Here is a 23,163-nt window from a genome sequence, read left to right as displayed (position 1 = left end):
ACATGATGAGTGTTTGTGTTTGTGTGTGTGTGTGTGTGTGTGTGTGTGTGTGTGTGTGTGTGTGTGTGTGTGTGTGTGTGTGTGTGTGTTTGAGTACTTGTTTATATTACATCGACCAAATGTCCCCACAATGTAAATGGATTCATAAACATTAGGGGGCTGTGGGGCAGTGTGTGTGTGTATGTGTGATGGGTAGGTTTAGGGGCAGTGTGTGTTTGTGTGTGTGTGTGTGTGTGTGTGTGTGTGTGTGTGTATGTGTGATGGGTAGGTTTAGGGGCAGTGTGTGTTTGTGTGTGTGTGTGTGTGTGTGTGTGTGTGTGTGATAAGTAGGTTTAGGGGCAGTGTGTGTTTGTGTGTGTGTGTGTGTGTGTGTGTGTGTGTGTGTATGTGTGATAAGTAGGTTTAGGGGCAGTGTGTGTGTGTGTGTGTGTGTATGTGTGATGGGTAGGTTTAGGGGCAGTGTGTGTGTGTGTGTGTATGTGTGATGGGTAGGTTTAGGGGCAGTGTGTGTGTGTGTGTGTGTGTGTGTGTGGGGTGGGTAGGTTTAGGGCAGTTTACATTACGCCTATAGAAAGTCCCCACAGAACTAACACAAAAACCTAACGTGTGTGTGTGTGTGTGCAGGAGGAAAGCCGTTCTTCACCCGTAACCCTGCTGAGCTGAAGGGGACGTTCATTAGCACGAAGCTGCTGAAGAGCCGGCGCGGCTTCGGCTTCACTGTGGTCGGAGGAGACGAGCCGGATGAGTTCCTACAGATCAAGAGTCTGGTGCTGGACGGGCCGGCCGCGGTGGACGGGAAGATGGAAACAGGTCCCAAACACTCTACTACTGACATAAGCTTTACTCTGCAACTACTGTTCAATAGGGTCTTAAAGAGTTAAAGCGTTAGTTCAGCCAGTAGTGTAAACTCTGTGATTAATTCCTCCTGTGGTTGGTCAGCCGTCAGACCTCCGCTCATCTTCACACACAGATGAAGATATTAGTGTTGAAATCCGATGGCTCAGAAAGGCCTTCATTGACACCAATGTCATTTCCTCTCTCAAGACCCATAAAGGCACTAAAGACGTCGTTACAAAGCCCATCTCACTACAGCGGCTCTACAATCATTTATGAAGAGGCCAGAATAGAGTTAGTGTGGGAAAAACACTAAATAACGACTTATATAGTGATGGCCGATTTCAGAACAAAGCTTTGAACCGTTATGAGTCAGTGAATCGATTCATGATTCGGACCGTTATGAGTCAGTGAATCGATTCATGATTCGGACCGTTATGAGTCAGTGAATCGATTCATGATTCGGACCGTTATGAGTCAGTGAATCGAATCATGATTCGGACCGTTATGAGTCAGTGAATCGATTCATGATTCGAACCGTTATGAGTCAGTGAATCGATTCATGATTCACAACGTTTCGAATCTTTGTTTTGAAATCGGCCATCACTATATAAGTCGTTATAGGATACCCTCATGCTGTTGTGTGTGTGTCCTCAGGTGATGTGATCGTCAGTGTGAATGATACGATCGTGCTAGGATACACTCATGCTGTCGTGTGTGTGTGTGTGTGTGTGTGTATGTGTGTGTGTCCTCAGGTGATGTGATCGTCAGTGTGAATGATACGATCGTGTTAGGATACACTCATGCTCAGGTGGTGAAGATCTTCCAGTCCATCCCCATCGGCTCCATGGTCCAGCTGGAGCTGTGCCGCGGATACCCTCTGCCCTTTGACCCTGATGACCCCAACACCAGCCTGGTGACCTCCGTGGCCATCCTGGACAAGGAGCCCATCATAGTGAGCAGTCAGGAGGGCTTCGAGCCGCTCCCAATGGAGGCCGGCGGGGTCAGGGGTCAGGAGGTCGGCGGGGTCATGGGTCTGGAGGCCGGCGGGGTCATGGGTCAGGAGGCCGGTGGTGTCATGACCCTGGCCTCGTCCATCGCCACGCAGCCGGAGCTCATCACGCTGCACATCCAGAAGGGCGATAAAGGCTTCGGCTTCACCATGGCCGACAGTCTGGCTGCCGGAGGCCAGAAGGTGAAGCAGGTGGTGGATTACCCACGATGCCGAGGGCTGAAGGAGGGCGATATCCTGCTGGAGGTCAACAAGCGGAGCGTGCAGAACATGAGCCACAGCCAGGTGGTGGAGCTGCTCAGCCAATGCCCACGGGGGGCCGAGGTTACCATGCTAGTGCAAAGAGGTGAGCATGCCTTTGAAACGCGCATCCAAATCAACGTCCGATAGTGACGGCATTATCATTCATGTGTGCGATGTTTAATAGGGAGCCAGTGCAGTGTTGACAGAACTGGACTAATGTGATCATACTTCCTGGTTCTAGTAAGAACTCGAGCTGCTGCGGTTTGGACCAGCTGGAGTTTGTTTATTAAGCGAGCAGGGCAACCACCCAATAGAGCATTACAATAATCTAACCTTGAGCTCATGAACGCATGTAATAACTGTTCAGCATTGGTCAGCAACCACCCAGTAGAGCATTACAGTAATCTATCTATCTATCTATCTATCTATCTATCTATCTATCTATCTATCTATCTATCTATCTGTCTGTCTGTCTGTCTGTCTGTCTGTCTGTCTGTCTGTCTGTCTGTCTGTCTGTCTGTCTGTCTGTCTGTCTATCTATCTATCTATCTATCTATCTATCTATCTATCTATCTATCTATCTATCTATCTATCTATCTATCTATCTATCTATCTATCTATCTATCTATCTATCTATCATGGACCAGCTGGAGTTTGTTTATTAAGCGAGCAGGGCAACCACCCAGTAGAGCATTACAATAATCTAGCCTTGAGCTCATGAACGCATCGACTAACTGTTCAGCATTTTGCATTGAAAGCATGTGCCGTAGTTTAGATATATCTTTAAGATGATAGAATGCGGTTTTACAGATGCTAGAAACGTGGCTTTCAAATGAAAGATTGGTGTCAAAGAGCACACCCAGGTTCCTCACTGACGACGAGGGCTTGTGTGTGTGTGTGTGTGTGTGTGTGTGTGTGTGTGTGTGTGTGTGTGTGTGTGTGTTTGTGTGTGTGTGAGAGAGAGACGAGGGCTTGACAGAGCGGTCATGTAAGAGACAGTATTCTCGGTTACTACTTGTGGAGCTTTATCGTCCAATAATTAAAAATTATTTTTTTTCTGGATTAAGTTTCAGGAAATTACTATTCATCCAGTGTTTAATATCCTAATTGTAGTTTCCCTCTCTCTCACTCACACAGGAGTCCTACAGCCCAAGAAAAGCCCCAAAGTGCTGGTAAGATGCATCTCTTATTTCTCAGCTTATCGCTTCAATTTAATTTTCATGTCAACCAATAATGTCTTCACAGGGTTAGGGGCTAACGGGATAGGTGTAACAGTGTTATGTAATCAGGAAATTAAAGGGATATTTCACCCAAAAATGAAACTTCTGTCATCATTTAGTCACACTAAAGTTGTTACAAACAAATTACATGTGAACTACATTACTGATTAACTGAATTACATTACATTTACAGTGCAACTACTTTAAAGGACACATTTAACATGTAAGTTATGTTCCAGCACAGTGCTAATGGAGTTAGTGTGTTCCCTGATACTAAATTACCATCTAAGTAGGGAAGATATTATTTATAGTATGAGAAGAAATATCCATCACATTAATAATTGCTCTGTCTGATGATTCTTCTGTCCTTGGCTTGGCTGTGAACTTGTTCAGTCATTCTTTTCTTAGTAAACACACTGATGGTGTAAACAAGCCCTTTTTATTGATGTGGAGACTTGTCAAGATGTCACATCACACAGGGTGAGCTCAGAGACGAGGAAGAGCAGGATCCAGAAGCTGTGTTTATTACACCAGAACCAAAGAACAAGCCAGAACCAGAATCAGAGCCGGCGTAACAGCACCCACTACTGGCCACGGCCTGAACTCAGGAAACACAAGGACAGACACAGAGGCTATATTCTGACATTAAAACCAAACCTATGATAGTCACAAAGTAAAATACTAAGAAACAGAACAAGACAAACTATCATCCAGCCGAAGCAAATGGATCTTTAACTGTGATAAAATCACTAGCTTATGGCCTTCAGGAAGATTAAAGCTGTTATTTGTGACACCAGACACATTATAAAGGATACCCAAGTTCAATGAATTTTTAAATATTTATTAAAAATGACCATCAGAATAAAGCAATCTTCCACCAAGTCGTGTAGTTCATTAACTGCAGGCTGTTTCTGTTGAGAATTCTCACTTAGAGATTCAGCAAATCTGCCTGAGATCATTGTTAAAATACAGATATGAAAAGGCACACTGCTTTAAAAACTTGCTATGTTTCAACCAAACAAGTATTATTATTATTATTATTATTATTACAAGTATTATTGACCTTTTGTCAAAACATTGCAATATGTAATAATGTAGTTGTTAGCCGCTAGGTGACTGACATTATTAATATCTACAAACCCAATTCCACAAAAAAAAAAGAAAAAAATGTGTGACACTGTACAAATTGTGAATAAAAACAGAATGCAATGATGTGGAAGTTTCAAATTTCATTATTTTATTCAGAATACAACATAGATGACATATCAAACGTTTAAACTGAGAAAATGTATAATTTTAACGGAAAAATAAGTTGATTTTAAATATCATGGCATCAACAGATCTCAGAAAAGTTGTGCCGTGGCCATGTTTCCCCCTGTGTGTCATCCCCTCTTCTGTTTATATCAGTCTGCAAACGTCTGGGGACTGAGGAGACGAGCTGCTCAAGTTTAGGAATAGGGATGTTGTCCCATTCTTGTCTAATACAGGCTTCTAGCTGCTCAACTGTCTTAGGTCTTCTTTATCGCATCTTCCTCTTTATGATGCGCCAAATGTTTTCTAATGGTGAAAGATCTGGACTGCAGGCTGGCCATTTCAGTGCCGGATCCTTCTTCTACAGAGCCATGATGCTGTAATTGATGCAGTGTGTGGTCTGGCATTGTCATGTTGGAGAATGCAAGGTCTTCCCTGAAAGAGGCGCCGTCTGGATGGAGCAGATGTTGCTCTAGAACTTGGATAGACCTTTCAGCATTGATGGCCTTTCCAGATGTGTAAGCTGCCCATGCCACACACACTCATGAACCCCAGACCATCAGAGATCAGCTTCTGAACTGAGCGCTGAGAACAGCTTGGGTTGTCCTTTTCCTCTTTAGTCCGGATGGCGTCCCAGTTTTCCCAAAAGAACTTCAAATGTTGATTCGTCTGACCCCAGAACAGTTTTCCACTTTGCCACAGTCCATTTTAAATGAGCCTTGGCCCAGAGAAACGCCTGGGCTTCTGGATCATGTTTAGATATGGCTTCTTCTTTTACCTGTAGAGTTTTAGCCGGCGACGGCGAATGGCGCGGTGGATTGTGTTCACCAATGTTTTCTGGAAGTATTCCTGAGCCCATGTTGTGATGTCCATTACAGGAGCATTCCTGTGTGTGATGCAGTGCCGTCTAAGGGCTGAAGATCACGGCCATCCAGTTTGGTTTTGACCCTTGACCCTTACGCTCAGAGATTGGTCCAGATTCTCTGAGTTCAAACTCTTTGCAGTTTTTCCTCTGAGAAACTCCTTTCTGATATTGCTCAATACCCAATCATGTTGCCAATTGACCTAATAAGTTGCCAATTGGTCCTCCAGCTGTTCCTTATGTGAACATTTAACTTTTCCGGCCTCTTATTGCTGCCTGTCCCGAGTGTTTTTGGAATGTGTAGCTCTCATGAAATCGGAAATGAGCCGATATTTGGCATGACATTTTAAAATGTCTCACTTTCAAAATTTGATAAGTCATCTATATTCTTTTGTGAATAAAATATAAGTTTATGAGAGTTGTAAATTATTTCATTCCTTTTTTATTCACAATTTGTAGAGTGTCCAAACATTTTTGGAATCAGGTTTGTAGTAAAAATGATTGGGAAATGCATGAATGAAGTCAGCTTTGATGACAGCCAACCGAAGGAGGAACAGTTTGTTAAAGAATGAGAAATCTTTCCCTTTAAACAAACTGCCTTCTCATCCAGAACATCTTAAATGCCGGTCTGTTCGTCACAGGAAGCTGCCAAATGGCTTCAGAAGTCTCACTTTATGGTGGTGTTGGAGCCGTTTCCTGAATGCTAACTGTTGCCAGTTTAGAGCTTGTGAATGAAAGCGAACAGATGCTTGTACATTCAGTCGTTTGTATTTGGCTGTGGAAAAGAGGCTGGTGAAATATGGCAGGATTAGCCTGATGTGGTCATGCTCAGCTCTAGTCAGAATATGAGTCTGATGCTCCATTGGGCTGTGATTATGGGGTGTGTTTCAACTGAACCAGGAAAGACCTCGATTGGACAGACCGACAACCAATCAGAGAGGCGTAGCGACGCAAAACATTAGTTGTCAAATGTCAACAGAACTCAACTGCACTGTGTTGCCAAGTCTGCGGTTTTCCCACAGGTTGTTCTCCATGTCTGCGGGTTAAATCGACCTCAATTATGTGATATATAGACCCAGGAATGCCAATTTTAGCAGCAACCTTGCCAAAATAACACATTTTACCCCCCAAACACCATTTATTCTCTCCCCACCCCCCACCAAGTAGCTACTGGGCTTGTTTTGGGCTAGTAGTTGGCGGGTTTTGTTGTCTAAACTTGGCAACCCTGCAAGAGCCTTTGATAATGTGATGATTATGCTACAGTTGATCATCTGTCCGTCATCGGCTAAAGCCCGCCCTGATGATCTCATTGGTCAGTTTCTGTTGATCATCTGTCCATCATCGGCTAAAGCCCGCCCTGATGATCTCATTGGTCAGTTTCTGTTGATCATCTGTCCGTCATCGGCTAAAGCCCACCCTGATGATCTCATTGGTCAGTTACTGTTGATCATCTGTCCGTCATCGGCTAAAGCCCGCCCTGATGATCTCATTGGTCAGTTTCTGTTGATCATCTGTCCGTCATCGGCTAAAGCCCGCCCTGATGATCTCATTGGTCAGTTTCTGTTGATCATCTGTCCGTCATCGGCTAAAGCCCGCCCTGATGATCTCATTGGTCAGTTTCTGTTGATCATCTGTCCATCATCTGTCCGTCATCGGCTAAAGCCCGCCCTGATGATTTCATTGGTCAGTGTCTGTCGATCATCTGTCCGTCATCGGCTAAAGCCCGCCCTGATGATTTCATTGGTCAGTGTCTGTCCATCATCTGTCCATCATCAGCTAAAGCCCGCCCTGATGATCTCATTGGTCAGTTTCTGTTGATCATCTGTCCGTCATCGGCTAAAGCCTACCCTGATGATCTCATTGGTCAGTTTCTGTTGATCATCTGTCCGTCATCGGCTAAAGCCCGCCCTGATGATCTCATTGGTCAGTGTCTGTCGATCATCTGTCTGTCATCGTCTAAAGCCCGCCCTGATGATCTCATTGGTCAGTTACTGTTGATCATCTGTCCGTCATCAGCTAAAGCCCGCCCTGATAAACTCATTGGTCAGTGTCTGTCAATCATCTGTCTGTCATCATCTAAAGCCCGCCCTGATGATCTCATTGGTCAATTACTGTTGATCATCTGTCCGTCATCGGCTAAAGCCCGCACTGATGATCTCATTGGTCAGTTACTGTTGATCATCTGTCCGTCATCGGCTAAAGCCCGCCCTGATGATCTCATTGGTCAGTTTCTGTTGATCATCTGTCCGTCATCGGCTAAAGCCCGCCCTGATGATCTCATTGGTCAGTTACTGTCGATCATCTGTCCGTCATCGGCTAAAGCCCGCCCTGATGATCTCATTGGTCAGTTTCTTTTGATCATCTGTCCGTCATCGGCTAAAGCCCACCCTGATGATCTCATTGGTCAGTTACTGTTGATCATCTGTCCGTCATCGGCTAAAGCCCGCCCTGATGATCTCATTGGTCAGTTACTCTTGATCATCTGTCCGTCATCGGCTAAAGCCCACCCTGATGATCTCATTGGTCAGTTACTGTTGATCATCTGTCCGTCATCGGCTAAAGCCCACCCTGATGATCTCATTGGTCAGTTACTGTTGATCATCTGTCCATCATCGGCTAAAGCCCGCCCTGATGATCTCATTGGTCAGTTACTGTTGATCATCTGTCCGTCATCGGCTAAAGCCCACCCTGATGATCTCATTGGTCAGTTACTGTTGATCATCTGTCCGTCATCGGCTAAAGCCCGCCCCGATGATCTCATTGGTCAGTTTCTGTTGATCATCTGTCCATCATCGGCTAAAGCCCGCCCTGATGATCTCATTGGTCAGTTACTGTTGATCATCTGTCCGTCATCGGCTAAAGCCCACCCTGATGATCTCATTGGTCAGTTACTGTTGATCATCTGTCCGTCATCGGCTAAAGCCCACCCTGATGATCTCATTGGTCAGTTTCTGTCGATCATCTGTCCATCATCGGCTAAAGCCCGCCCTGATGATCTCATTGGTCAGTTTCTGTTGATCATCTGTCCGTCATCGGCTAAAGCCTGCCCTGATGATCTCATTGGTCAGTGTCTGTCGATCATCTGTCTGTCATCATCTAAAGCCCGCCCTGATGATCTCATTGGTCAGTGTCTGTCAATCATCTGTCTGTCATCATCTAAAGCCCGCCCTGATGATCTCATTGGTCAGTTACTGTTGATCATCTGTCCGTCATCGGCTAAAGCCCGCACTGATGATCTCATTGGTCAGTTACTGTTGATCATCTGTCCGTCATCGGCTAAAGCCCGCCCTGATGATCTCATTGGTCAGTTTCTGTTGATCATCTGTCCGTCATCGGCTAAAGCCCGCCCTGATGATCTCATTGGTCAGTTTCTGTGGATCATCTGTCCGTCATCGGCTAAAGCCCACCCTGATGATCTCATTGGTCAGTTTCTGTTCCGGCATAATTACTCCTCTATGGATCAAGTCCAGACCGAACCCTAGCTTAAATGTTGTGGGCGGGGCTGAGTTTGTCTGTGGGTGGGGCTGAGTTTGTCTGTGGGCGGGGCTGAGTTCGTCTGTGGGCGGGGCTGAGTTCAGCTGATCCAGGTTATGCCAGAATTGTAATTTGTTTGTGTTCTCTCAGCAGCTGGAGCGGAAGGACAGCCAGGGCAGCTCTCAGCACAGTGTCTGCAGCCATCGGAGCGCACACATGGACTCGCCCATCCGCCTGCCAATCTCTGAGGCCATGGCATCTGTCCCGCCCGTCCCTCCGCCGCCCAGCCAGCCGCTGCCCGTCCTGCCAGCCTTCGAATCCGCTTCAGCCAATGGGACGCTGCAGAAGAAGCCGGACCCCTTCAGGATCTGGGCCCAGTCCAGGAGCATGTATGAGAGCCGCTGTGAGTGACCTGCACTGACCTCATGCCATCACACTGCAAAAAATGCTCTTCTTGTTTAATATTTTTCCAAATATCTAAATATTCTTGAATCAAGATGCATTTACTCATGGGCGTCGGAACCATTGTGTGTGTGTGTGGGACAAGACCCACTCCCTTTTTACGACCAAAGACCCACTTTCTTTTATCGTCTATAATTCAGCACATGTCTTCCCTGCCCCTAACCGAGAAGCACTTATTATTAAACACATGTTAGATACTTTATTTCCACTTTTCTAATATTTTCTCAATTTTTATTGAAAATAAATTCCGATCTGATATGTGATGGGAAAAGGGAGTAGAGCGAGTGTGGCAAACGGCGGATTTGAACTGCAGGTCGATTTGCATCAAAACTTGATGACGTGCGTTAGGGGTGTCCATGGTTAACCGATTGACCGATTAACCGTTAAAAATTGCGTAACCGAGTGAAACATTTTGCTCGGTTAAGTGGCGTCAATGACGTGCCTTGAATTTAGTTGTAATATATGTTTGCACCCCTAGAGACCGCCAGAGCGCTCCCAGACATTTGTAATATCCACAAGAAGAAGTCATGACCAGCTTTCTAAGCGGGCAATGAAGCGGGCAAAGAAAGCGCGGGAGCACTTTAAAAATGAGAGTGACGGGGCGAAATGCAAGTATTGCAATGCAGTGCTTACCGCATTTTTCAGGCTATAAGTCGCTCCGGAGTATGAGTCGCATCAGTCAAAACATGCGTCATGAAGAGGAAAATAACATACGTCGCACTGGACTAAAGTCGCATTAGGGCAGAAGCAGAGCGGGAGCCGCGCGCGCTGGGCATAACGGAGCAGAAGAAAGAAAGTTTGAAGTGAGAAACTTGTGAATGACTAGAGAAAAGCAGACGTTACTTTAACTGTGATGAGAAAACAAAAAAGCTGATCGCGGACTGAAAGCAAGATGGCCAGAGCTGAAGGGACGAGTCCACAGATGCTTGAACTCTCTGCCGGGAGAGGCTCAGCCGCGAGTCAAACGCTGTGGGAATCGTTCTCCGCTGCGTATTTTACTAACGCTACATGCCCTAATCATGCAGGCTCCCTCGCGGCCACTTGCGTTGCTCGTGAACTGGAGCGCATCTCATCCTAATTTAACGAAACTCAGCGTACGCCTCGCAGACATGAAATAGATCTTAAGAAAGCTTGAAATGTCTTTTAACAATTTAAAACGAAAAGAAATAGGCTACTCTGTGATTATGTAATCCATGATGTGCATTTCTCTCTATAGGCGCGTTCACTACGGAGATGGCGGTCGTCAAATTAATAAGCTAATAATAACCCTGACGCACACTATGGTTAACCGAGTATTAACCGCTAAGGGCCTCGGTTAACGGTTAATGAAAAACTTGAAAACGTGCAGCCCTAACGTGCGTCTCTTACCCCTACACTATCGCCCCGGTAAATAACTGTGATTTCCGTCATTTAGTCTGGCCCAATCAATTGTTTAGTAAGCGGCGGTATATTTGTATTGAATCTAAATGGCATCTAACGTTACTCCAGTAAAAAAAAAAAAATCTGAGAGAGAGGACCCGCCCACTTTTTATTGGCTTCTGACTCTCATGCATTTACTAGATAATTAAAACGACATAAGATATTTTTTCTTGTTTTGTTGGGGTAAGAAAAATAATCTTATTTCTGTTTGGGACGGAAACAGAAAACAAGATTTAAATCAGAAATCAGATTATTTTTCTCACCCCATTGGCAGATCATTTTGCCTGTTTTAAGCAAAAACTCTCTTCATTTAGATGTTGTTTTTTTTGAAAATCTGCAGTGTTGACAGAACTGGACTAATATGATCATACTTCCTGGTTCTAGTAAGAACTCGAGCTGCTGCGGTTTGGACCAGCTGGAGTTTGTTTATTAAGCGAGCAGGGCAACCACCCAGTAGAGCATTACAATAATCTATCTATCTATCTATCTATCTATCTATCTATCTATCTATCTATCTATCTATCTATCTATCTATCTATCTATCTATCTATCTATCTATCTATCTATCTATCTATCTATCTATCTATCTATCTATCTATCTATCTATCTATCTATCTATCTATCTATCTATCTATCTATCTATCTATCTATCTATCTATCTATCTATCTATCTATCTATCTATCTATCTATCTCGAGCAGGGCAACCACCCTAATCTAGATATATTATTAAGATGGTAGAATTCAGTTTTACAGATGCTAGAAACGTGGCTTTCAAATGAGAGATTGGTATCAAAGAGCACACCCAGGTTCCTCACTGACGACGAGGGCCTGTGGATTGTTTGAGCAGATCGGTGGAGGTTTGCAGCTCTTCCACCACAGAGGAGCAGAGAGAGACAAGGTTCTGGAAAAGGTTCCTCATTGCGAATTAACCCTAAACAGCCCTGTTACAGTTTTTCTCAGTTGCTTTGGTACATTTCTTGAATCAATCTCACAATTTGCAAAACAGTAAGTACATTTCTCAAAACAATTTGTACACATAGCAAAACACCACGGATAACCTGCAAACGCCACTCTTCCTCAGAATCCTCAGTTCATCTCTCAGAAGTAAATATCTGTGTCAATGAACATGTCAGTGCCATCAGAAGGAAAAGTCCTCGTGTCGTTGTGTACGGATAAGACAGGCAGATTGTTTAGTCATGTTGTCAATATAACGGTTTATTCTGGAGGGATGTTCTGATGGAAACTACGGCTAAAGTTTTGATGACAATTATTGTCAATTGTAGGTTACATCTTAGTGTTGGAGTTTGATTGCAAGAAACTGGACAAGATTCACAAGTACGCTTTTACTGTGTGTACTGTCATCTGTTGACAGACCATGTCATCGCGATACAGAAAGAAAAAAAGACAGCACTGCATAGCACAAAGGGAAAAAAAACGATATATATAAATGTATAAATTTTCTTGACATATTATGACAACTTGTTCAACCATTTTGCATGGAAAGACTTGCTATGAACTAATGCCTTAATGTTGTGGGGGTGAGACTGTTCAACAGAGACCCAATATAATACATTCTGAACAACATGACAGAAGCAGCTGATAATGTAGGAAACAGCAGAGAATTGTACATAATGATTTGCATATATGTACCAAAACATTTGCAACTTGTTCAGAGAAATGAGAAACTGCTTTTTTGATGTGCACGAGTGACACAATGATGTGAGAATTGAACAGGTGGTTTTGAGAATTTCAATTCTGATCTGAGAAATGTGCCAAAGCGACTGAGAGAAACTGTAAGTGACCATCACCGCCACAGGAGAAAGAGTGAAACTGCTCGAGGAGTAATTTGGGCTAAAGGAGCCCCAACTAAGTATTGAGTGCTGGACATGCTCATACTTTTCATGTTCATACATTTCAGTTGACCAAGATTTCTAAAAATCCTTTCTTTGTATTGGTCCTAAGTAATCTAATTTTCTGAAATACTGAATTAGGGATTTTCCTTAGTTGTTAGTCATATTTATAAAAATTAAAATAATGAATGAATATAACTGGAACCCGGAAACGTGACCATATTTTACCAGTCCCTCCACTGGCTACCTGTGCATTTCCGCATTAATTTTAAAATTCTGTTATTTGTTTTTAAATGTCTTCATGGCCTGGCCCCAAAGTATTTATCTGATCTGCTTGTGCCTTACACCCCTTCTCGCTCAGGCTCTGTTAGTCATCCCAAAGACGAAGCGTAACCTTAGAGGTGATCGTGCGTTTGCCGAGGCAGCTCTGAGACGATGGAATGAGCTGCCTCGGCACATTAGACTGGCTGAGTCTCTCCCTGTTTTTAAATCCTGTCTCAAAACTCATTTATTTTCTTTGGCTTTGGGATCAGTTTGAGTGTTGACTTTGTGTTATTGTTGTATTTATTTTATTGCTATTTTGATGTTTTGATCATGCTTTGTGAATTGTGTTCAGCACTTTGGTCAACAGTGTTGTTTTTAAGGTGCTTTATAAATAAAGGTGGATTGGATTGGATAATATACAAGTTTCACTTTTTGAATGGAATGAGTGAAATAAATCAACTTTTTGATGATTTTCTAATGATATGACCAGCAGCTTTATACATTGTGGTGTGAGATCTGAACCCAAGCCATGTCTCATGCGTATCTCTGGCGTCTGAAGAGAGCAGCTGTAGTTAGATCAGACTCCTGAGGAGATCCATGGCCGCTCCGCTGCCAGACTCCTGAGGACTCCCGCTCGTAGAGCCAGATCCAGCCGGGCCTGTTAAACGCTCCACACGGATCCGCTTGGCAGACCCAGAGACGCGAGGCAAACGCTTCACGCTATGAATTAAACGGTCAGCTGGTACCTGCGTTAACACTGCCAGAATCAGGGCCGGCCCTGACCAATTTGCTGCCCTAGGCAAGATTTCACTTGGTGCCCCTTGCTACATGTTATCAGTCTAAGTTGTGGAAACTCTGGCACTGGTTTATTTTTTATTTTGTAATGCATGTTGTTGTTTTATATGTTGGTTGTGTTTTAAAAATTGTACCTTGATCCAGTTCATTATATGCTGTCATTGTGTTCATGATGTGTATGTGTGTTTATATATATATATAACACACATAGAATAAAAAAAAAAACTTATAACAGATAAACTATACAAAAATAGAATCTATGCCACATTACAGCCTAAACACAAATAGCAAGAGTAATTGCATCTAACATTAGTGGAACTATTCATTGATACATTTCTAAAGTGTTTGTTTTCCAGTAGATGGCAGCAATCTCCCTCTAAACTATGCACATTCATGTTTTCACCATGAATTAAACTGAGAAATCTAGATATTTAATGTGCATTTTACAAAATAAGAAAAGCTAACACTTTATTTTAAGGTTCAGTTATTAACTAGTTGCTTATTAGCATTAATAATGCATTAATATGAGCTTTAGAAGTAGTAATAATCAGCCAATATCCTAGTAATATGCACATATTATTAGGATATTGTCTGCTTATTAGCACTTCTAAAGCTCATATTAATGCCTTATTCTGCATGAGCTTATGCTACATCCCTTAATCCGACCCAATACCTAAACTTAAACGCTACAAAAACTACCTTACTAACTATTAATAAGCAGTAAAGTAGGAGATTATTGAGGCAGAAGGCGGAGTTAATAGTGAATATGTGTTCCCCATACTAAAGTGTTACCACAGTTATTTTAGCTAAGAAACTGATTTATATTTTGCTTTTGTCCAGTGCCTGAATCTCAAGAACAGGACATTTTCCTCTGGAGGAAAGACACAGGCTTTGGCTTCCGGATCCTGGGCGGGAATGAACCCGGAGAACCGGTGAGTCTGAAAACATCCGCACAAATACCAATATACACACACCTGCTAACCAGTCCCTCCAGAAAACACGATTATGCACTGCAAAACATGCTTTTCTTACTTAGTATTTTTGTCTTGTTTCTAGTCAAAATATCAAAAAAATCTTACATTAAGAAACATTTACTAGACAAGTAAAAATGAATGTCTTGTTTTGGGAAGAAATAACTAAAAATTAAGAGAGTTTTTGCTTAAAATAAGCAGTGCATATTTATGCGGGGGCCTCTTTTATTTTTAAAAAATACGCCGCACTTTTGCAGCATAAATTGCCGACTTCCGCGTGCAGAATATCACAGTTGTAGGATTGAACTTTGTTGTTACCAGTGGGATAAATCACACTAGTTTCAGAAACCTTACAGTTGTAAGTATATTAGTAGTGTGTAAATGTACGTTACAGTAAGAGATTGTGCATTGGAAGCACATATTTGAACAGATGTCTCTGTAAAACAGGAAGCTCACATTTTATTTTATTATATTTTATTTATAAACTTTTACAGAAGTTGTAGCACATTCCTTTTTTAAAGCTGCAGAACTGGTTTGACTCATCAATGTTTTGTAAGTTTGAGCCGTGTGTTTATTAAGGTCTGCAATATCCCCAGCCCTTTCTGTGAGGATGTGTTTGCTTATCATAGGACGTGATAAGACATGACTCTACATTAAGGTATAGGACCCTAGTGAGAACAGGGTGTTGGGGAATCACTTTTCTTTTCTTTTTCATCAAACCGCAGTTTTTGCAAGTTACCACAATTTCATTGCATAAAATTGCATAAATATCCTGCATATTACATCGCATTTTTTTAAGAAAACGTGCCGCATACTCAGGGATTTTTGCCCACAACGATCACAAAAAGCCACATTTTTCTGGAAGGACTGTCTAACGGCAAATGAACGAGCAGTGAGTTATAGAGTTACGCTGCAAACAATGCTCTTCTTACTCGGTCATTCTGTCTCGTTTCCAGTCTAAATATCTAACAATTCTTAAATCAAGATGCGTTTACTAGACAAGTAAAATAAGATATTGTTCCTTGTTTTCTGGGGAATAAAATCTAAATGAAGAGAGTTTTTGCTTAAAACTGGTGAAATGATCTGCCAATGGGGTGAGAAAAATAATCTGATTTCTGTTCGGAAACGAGATTTTAATCCGAAACGATTATTTTTCTCACCCCATTGGCAGATCATTTCACCAGTTTTAAGCAAAAACTCACTTCATTTTGATATTTTCCGCCAGAAAACAAGAATAAAAACATCTTATGTTATTTTACGTGTCTAGTAAACGCATCTTGATTTAAGAATTGTTAGATATTTAGACTGGAAACAAGACAGAATGGCTGAGTAAGAAGAGCATTGCAGTGCTGTAAACACTGTAGTTTGATCAGCAAAGAGTTGATGACGTCACTGTAGAGTAAATATCAATATGAATTTCAAATTCACACAGAAAACAAAATCTAATGCACCTTGCATGAATAAACAGGCCCATCTGTCTTTAACTTTAGCGTTTCTGTTGAAAGTTCAGTCATAATTCACTCGTCACTCTCAATCTTAGTGCTCAGATATTAGTGATTTTCATTTACTATAGTCTTAATTTCCCTGTGATCAATAACGATATTCTGCAGCTGATTGCACTCATTCAAGGATTGTCTCATCATTGTGGTGTGTGTGTGTGTGTGGTTGTGTGGTTAATCTGCCGCATGCTCCAGATCTACATAGGGCACATAGTGAAGTACGGTGCGGCGGATGAGGACGGCCGGCTGCGGTCCGGAGACGAGCTCACCTGTGTGGATGGAACGGCCGTCCTGGGCAAATCTCATCAGCTGGTGGTGCAGCTCATGCAGCAGGCGGCCAAACAGGGCCACGTCAACCTGAGCGTACGCCGCAAGAGCACTTACACAGGTGAGCTAAACACACACTTGAGCACACATACACACACACCTGAGCACTTTCACAGGTGAGCTAAACACACACACCTGAGCTCTTACACAGGTGAGCTTAACACACACCTCAGCTCTTACACAGGTGAGCTTATAACACACACCTGAGCACATACACAGGTGAGCTTATCACACACACACACACACACACACACACACACACACACACACACACACCTGAACACTTACCCAGGTGAGCTTATCACACACACACACCTGAGCACTTACTCAGGTGAGCTTAACACACACACACACACACACACCTGAGCACTTACACAGGTGAGTTTATCACACACACACCTGAGCACTTACCCAGGTGAGCTTATCACACACACACACACACCTGAGCACTTACCCAGGTGAGCTTAGTACACACACACACACACCTGAGTACTTACACAGGTGAGCTTAACACACACACCTGAGCACTTACCCAGGTGAGCTTAACACACACACCTGAGCACTTACACAGGTGAGCTTATCACACACACCTGAGCTCTTACACAGGTGAGCTTATCACACACACACACACACACACACCTGAGCACTTACCCAGGTGAGCTTATCACACACACACACACACACACACACACACACCTGAGCACTTACCCAGGTGAGCTTATCACACACACACACACACACACACACAAACACCTGAGCACTTACACAGGTGAGCTTATCACACACACACACACACACACACACACACACACACACCTGAGCACTTACCCAGGTGAGCTTAGTACACACACACACACACACACACCTGAGTACTTACACAGGTGAGCTTAACACACACACCTGAGCACTTACCCAGGTGAGCTTAACACACACACCTGAGCACTTACACAGGTGAGCTTATCACACACACCTGAGCTCTTACACAGGTGAGCTTATGTGTGTGTGTGTGTGTGTGTGTGTGTGTGTGTGTGTGTGTGTGTGCCTTCTCTGACGTCTCTCTCTCTCTCTCTCTCTCTCTCTCTCTCTCTCTCTCTCTCTCTCTCTCTCTCTCTCTCTGCAGGCTGTAAGGGCGATCAGGACGCTCCTCCGTCTCCAGCCTCCTCTCACCACAGCAGCACTCAGTGTGTGTCTCTGCTGGAGGAGAAGCGGACTCTGGGCAGCCAGAACTCTCTGAGCACGGTGAGCTCCGGCTCCGGCAGCACCAGCGGCATCGGCAGTGGCGGCGGCGGCGGCAGCGGCAGCACAGTGGCAGCTCTACAGCCGTATGATGTGGAGATCCAGCGGGCCGAGAGCGAGGGCTTCGGCTTCGTCATCGTATCCTCGGTGTCCCGGCCCGACGCTGCTGCCCTCGGTGAGATATATACAGCTCCAGATATATACAGCTCCAGATATATACAGCTCTAGATATATACAGCTCTAGATATATACAGCTCCAGATATATACAGCTCTAGATATATACAGCTCTAGATATATACAGCTCCAGATATATACAGCTCTAGATATATACAGCTCTAGATATATACAGCTCTAGATATATACAGCTCCAGATATATACAGCTCTAGATATATACAGCTCCAGATATATACAGCTCTAGATATATACAGCTCTAGATATATACAGCTCCAGATATATACAGCTCCAGATATATACAGCTCTAGATATATACAGCTCCAGATATATACAGCTCTAGATATATACAGCTCTAGATATATACAGCTCCAGATATATACAGCTCTAGATATATATACAGCTCCAGATATATACAGCTCTAGATATATACAGCTCCAGATATATACAGCTCTAGATATATACAGCTCTAGATATGTACAGCTCCAGATATATACAGCTCCAGATATATACAGCTCCAGATATATACAGCTCTAGATCTAAACAGCTCTAGATCTATACAGCTCTAGATATATACAGCTCTAGATATATACAGCTCCAGATATATACAGCTCTAGATATATACAGCTCTAGATCTATACAGCTCTAGATATATACAGCTCCAGATATATACAGCTCTAGATCTAAACAGCTCTAGATCTATACAGCTCTAGATATATACAGCTCTAGATATATACAGCTCTAGATATATACAGCTCCAGATATATACAGCTCCAGATATATACAGCTCTAGATCTATACAGCTCTAGATATATACAGCTCCAGATATATACAGCTCCAGATATATACAGCTCTAGATCTATACAGCTCTAGATATATACAGCTCTAGATATATACAGCTCCAGATATATACAGCTCTAGATATATACAGCTCTAGATATATACAGCTCTAGATATATACAGCTCTAGATATATACAGCTCCAGATATATACAGCTCTAGATATATACAGCTCTAGATATATACAGCTCCAGATATATACAGCTCTAGATATATACAGCTCCAGATATATACACAGCTCTAGATATACACAGCTCTAGATATATACAGCTCTAGATATATACAACTCTAGATATATACAGCTCTAGATATATACAGCTCTACATATATACAGCTCTAGATATATACAGCTCTAGATATATACACAGCTCCGGATATATACAGCTCTAGATATATACAGCTCTAGATATATACAGCTCTAGATATACACAGCTCCAGATATATACAGCTCTAGATATATATACAGCTCTAGATATATATACAGTTCTAGATATATACAGCTCTGGATATATACAGCTCCAGATATATACAGCTCCAGATATATACAGCTCCAGATATGTACAGCTCCAGATATATACAGCTCCAGATATATACAGCTCCAGATATGTACAGCTCCAGATATATACAGATCCAGATATATACAGCTCCAGATATGTACAGCTCCAGATATATACAGATCCAGATATATACAGCTCCAGATATGTACAGCTCCAGATATACACAGCTCTAGATATGTACAGCTCCAGATATATACAGCTCTAGATATGTACAGCTCTAGATATATACAGCTCCAGATATATACAGCTCCAGATATACACAGCTCCAGATATACACAGCTCCAGATATGTACAGCTCCAGATATACACAGCTCTAGCTCCAGATATGTACAGCTCCAGATATACACAGCTCTAGATATATACAGCTCCATATATAGACAGCTCCAGATATATACAGCTCCAGATATATACAGCTCCAGATATACACAGCTCCAGATATATACAGCTCCAGATATATACAGCTCCAGATATACACAGCTCAAGATATATACAGCTCCAGATATATACAGCTCTAGATATATACAGCTCCAGATATATACAGCTCTAGATATATACAGCTCTAGATATATACAGCTCCAGATATATACAGCTCCAGATATATACAGCTCTAGATCTATGCAGCTCCAGATATATACAGCTCCATATATAGACAGCTCCAGATCTATACAGCTCCAGATATATACAGCTCCAGATATATACAGCTCCAGATATATACAGCTCCAGATATATACAGCTCTAGATCTATACAGCTCCAGATATATACAGCTCCAGATATATACAGCTCTAGATATATACAGCTCTAGATATATACAGCTCTAGATATATACAGCTCCATATATATACAGCTCTAGATATATACAGCTCTAGATATATACAGCTCCAGATATATACAGCTCCAGATATATACAGCTCTAGATATATACACAGCTCCAGATATATACAGCTCTAGATCTATACAGCTCCAGATATATACAGCTCCATATATATACAGCTCTAGATATATACAGCTCCAGATATATACAGCTCTAGATCTATACAGCTCCAGATATATACAGCTCCAGATATATACAGCTCTAGATATATACAGCTCTAGATATATACAGCTCTAGATATATACAGCTCCATATATATACAGCTCTAGATATATACAGCTTCAGATATATACAGCTCTAGATATATACAGCTCTAGATATATACAGCTCCAGATATATACAGCTCTAGATATATACACAGCTCCAGATATATACAGCTCTAGATATATACAGCTCTAGATATATACAGCTCTAGATATATACAGCTCCAGATATATACAGCTCTAGATCTATACAGCTCCAGATATATACAGCTCCATATATATACAGCTCTAGAGCTATACAGCTCCAGATATATACAGCTCTATATATAATAACTCTATACTGAGCAACTACAGACCAATCTCGAATCTCCCCTTCATAGGCAAAATCATTGAAAAAGTTGTTTTCAATCAGTTGAACAAATTCTTACACTCGAATGGATACTTTGACAATTTTCAATCTGGTTTCCGACCGCATCCCAGTACAGAGACAGTGCTCATAAAGATTATAAATGATATTCGCTTAAACACTGATACAGGCAAAACATCAATTCTGGTTCTACTCGACCTCAGTGCTGCATTCGACACTGTTGACCACAACATACTTCTAGACAGACTGGAAAACTGGGTCGGGCTTTCTGGGATGGTCCTCAAATGGTTCAGGTCATACTTAGAAGGGAGAGGTTATTATGTGAGTATAGGAGACCATAAGTCTGAGTGGACATCCATGACATGCGGACTCCCACAAGGGTCTATTCTTGCACCACTCCTGTTTAACCTGTATATGCTGCCACTGAGCCAAATAATGAAAAAGAACAATATTGCTTACCACAGCTATGCTGACGACACCCAGCTCTACTTAGCACTGTCACCTAATGACTACAGCCCCATTGACTCGCTGTGCAAATGCATTGATGAAGTTAACGACTGGATGTGCCAAAACTATCTTCAGTTAAACAAAGACAAAACCGAAATCACTACATTTGGAAACAAAGATGAAATTCTCAAGGTGAACGCATATCTTGAGGCTAAAGGCCTGATAACAAAAAATCAAGTCAGGAATCTTGGAGTATATATACAGAATATACAGCTCTAGATATATACAGCTCCAGATATATACAGCTCCAGATATATACAGCTCCAGATATATACAGCTCTAGATATATACAGCTTCAGATATATACAGCTCTAGATATATACAGCTCCAGATATATACAGCTCCAGATATATACAGCTCTAGATATATACAGCTCCAGATATATACAGCTCTAGATATATACAGCTCTAGATATATACAGCTCCAGATATATACAGCTCTAGATATATACAGCTCCAGATATATACAGCTCTAGATATATACAGCTCCAGATATATACAGCTCCAGATATATACAGCTCTAGATATATACAGCTCCAGATATATACAGCTCTAGATATATACAGCTCCAGATATATACAGCTCTAGATATATACAGCTCCAGATAAATACAGCTTCAGATATATACAGCTCTAGATATATACAGCTCCAGATATATACAGCTCCAGATATATACAGCTCCAGCTATATACAGCTCTAGATATATACAGCTCCAGATATATACAGCTCCAGATATATACAGCTCCAGATATATACAGCTCTAGATATATACAGCTCCAGATATATACAGCTCTAGATATATACAGCTCTAGATATATACAGCTCCAGATATATACAGCTCTAGATATATACAGCTCTAGATATATACAGCTCCAGATATATACAGCTCCAGATATATACAGCTCTAGATATATACAGCTCCAGATATATACAGCTCCAGATATATACAGCTCTAGATATATACAGCTCTAGATATATACAGCTCCAGATATATACAGCTCTAGATATATACAGCTCCAGATATATACAGCTCCAGATATATACAGCTCCAGATATATACAGCTCTAGATATATACAGCTCCAGATATATACAGCTCCAGATATATACAGCTCCAGATATATACAGCTCTAGATATATACAGCTCCAGATATATACAGCTCTAGATATATACAGCTCTAGATATATACAGCTTCAGATATATACAGCTCTAGATATATACAGCTCCAGATATATACAGCTCTAGATATATACAGCTCTAGATATATACAGCTTCAGATATATACAGTTGATCCACACGGAGATCTGATCTCACCATCATCGAGCCCATCTGGGATTACATGAAGAAACTGAGACCAAATCCTCAAGTACTGAGGCGACATCTTCAGACTCTTCAGACTCTCCTGCAAAGCTCTTGAAGAACTATGCGCAAGTGAACCAGGACAAAAGCTCTTTAAAACACAAAAGATGCTCACACCAAACACTGATTTGATTTAGTTATTAGGAGTTCATTGATAAACTAAATGTATTTATGACATTATTTTTGAAAGCATTCTCACTTTACAGCATTATTTAAGTGCCTAAAGCGGTTCTCAGTAAAGCTTTCCAGGAAGGTTTCTTCAAGAGTCTGGAGATGTTGTCTTAGGTCTTGAGGATTTTGTCTCAGTTTCTTCATGTAATCCCAGATGGACTCGATGATGGAGAGATTAGATCTCCATGTGGATCAGCTGTTCTCAGACTCCTTCTGCAGACACAAATCTCACTGGATTATTACAATTAATGGCAAAATAAATGTAAACTGATATTACCGACTGACACACTATTGCAAAATATATTAAAAACTGTCTTTGAAACATTAGTGGGGTGAAAATACTAACTAAGACTGTATATGATATATGTCCAGCTGTTTTTAAGCACATATATAGTTA

General features: G+C 41.9%; 1 protein-coding gene across 9 annotated transcripts in view; it reads left to right on the top strand.

Moving 5' to 3' along the window:
• Nucleotides 1-23,163, top strand: part of magi1a (membrane associated guanylate kinase, WW and PDZ domain containing 1a) — a 138,420-nt gene that overhangs the window by 90,413 nt on the left and 24,844 nt on the right. For 7 of the 9 annotated variants that reach the window (XM_067412868.1, XM_067412871.1, XM_067412867.1 and 4 more), the window contains 7 exons: nt 625-810; nt 1,590-2,192; nt 3,227-3,261; nt 9,047-9,299; nt 14,528-14,619; nt 16,353-16,545; nt 17,605-17,895. In XM_067412868.1, the coding sequence (XP_067268969.1) occupies nt 625-810; nt 1,590-2,192; nt 3,227-3,261; nt 9,047-9,299; nt 14,528-14,619; nt 16,353-16,545; nt 17,605-17,895 (1,653 nt within the window). The remainder of the gene's footprint in view (nt 1-624; nt 811-1,589; nt 2,193-3,226; nt 3,262-9,046; nt 9,300-14,527; nt 14,620-16,352; nt 16,546-17,604; nt 17,896-23,163) is intronic. The other 2 variants (XM_067412872.1, XM_067412869.1) reach the window with 1 other exon arrangement.

This window comes from Pseudorasbora parva, chromosome 13 (assembly GCF_024679245.1).
Source record: "Pseudorasbora parva isolate DD20220531a chromosome 13, ASM2467924v1, whole genome shotgun sequence".
NCBI classification, from domain to species: domain Eukaryota; kingdom Metazoa; phylum Chordata; class Actinopteri; order Cypriniformes; family Gobionidae; genus Pseudorasbora; species Pseudorasbora parva.
This window is presented reverse-complemented; position numbering and strand designations above follow the sequence as displayed.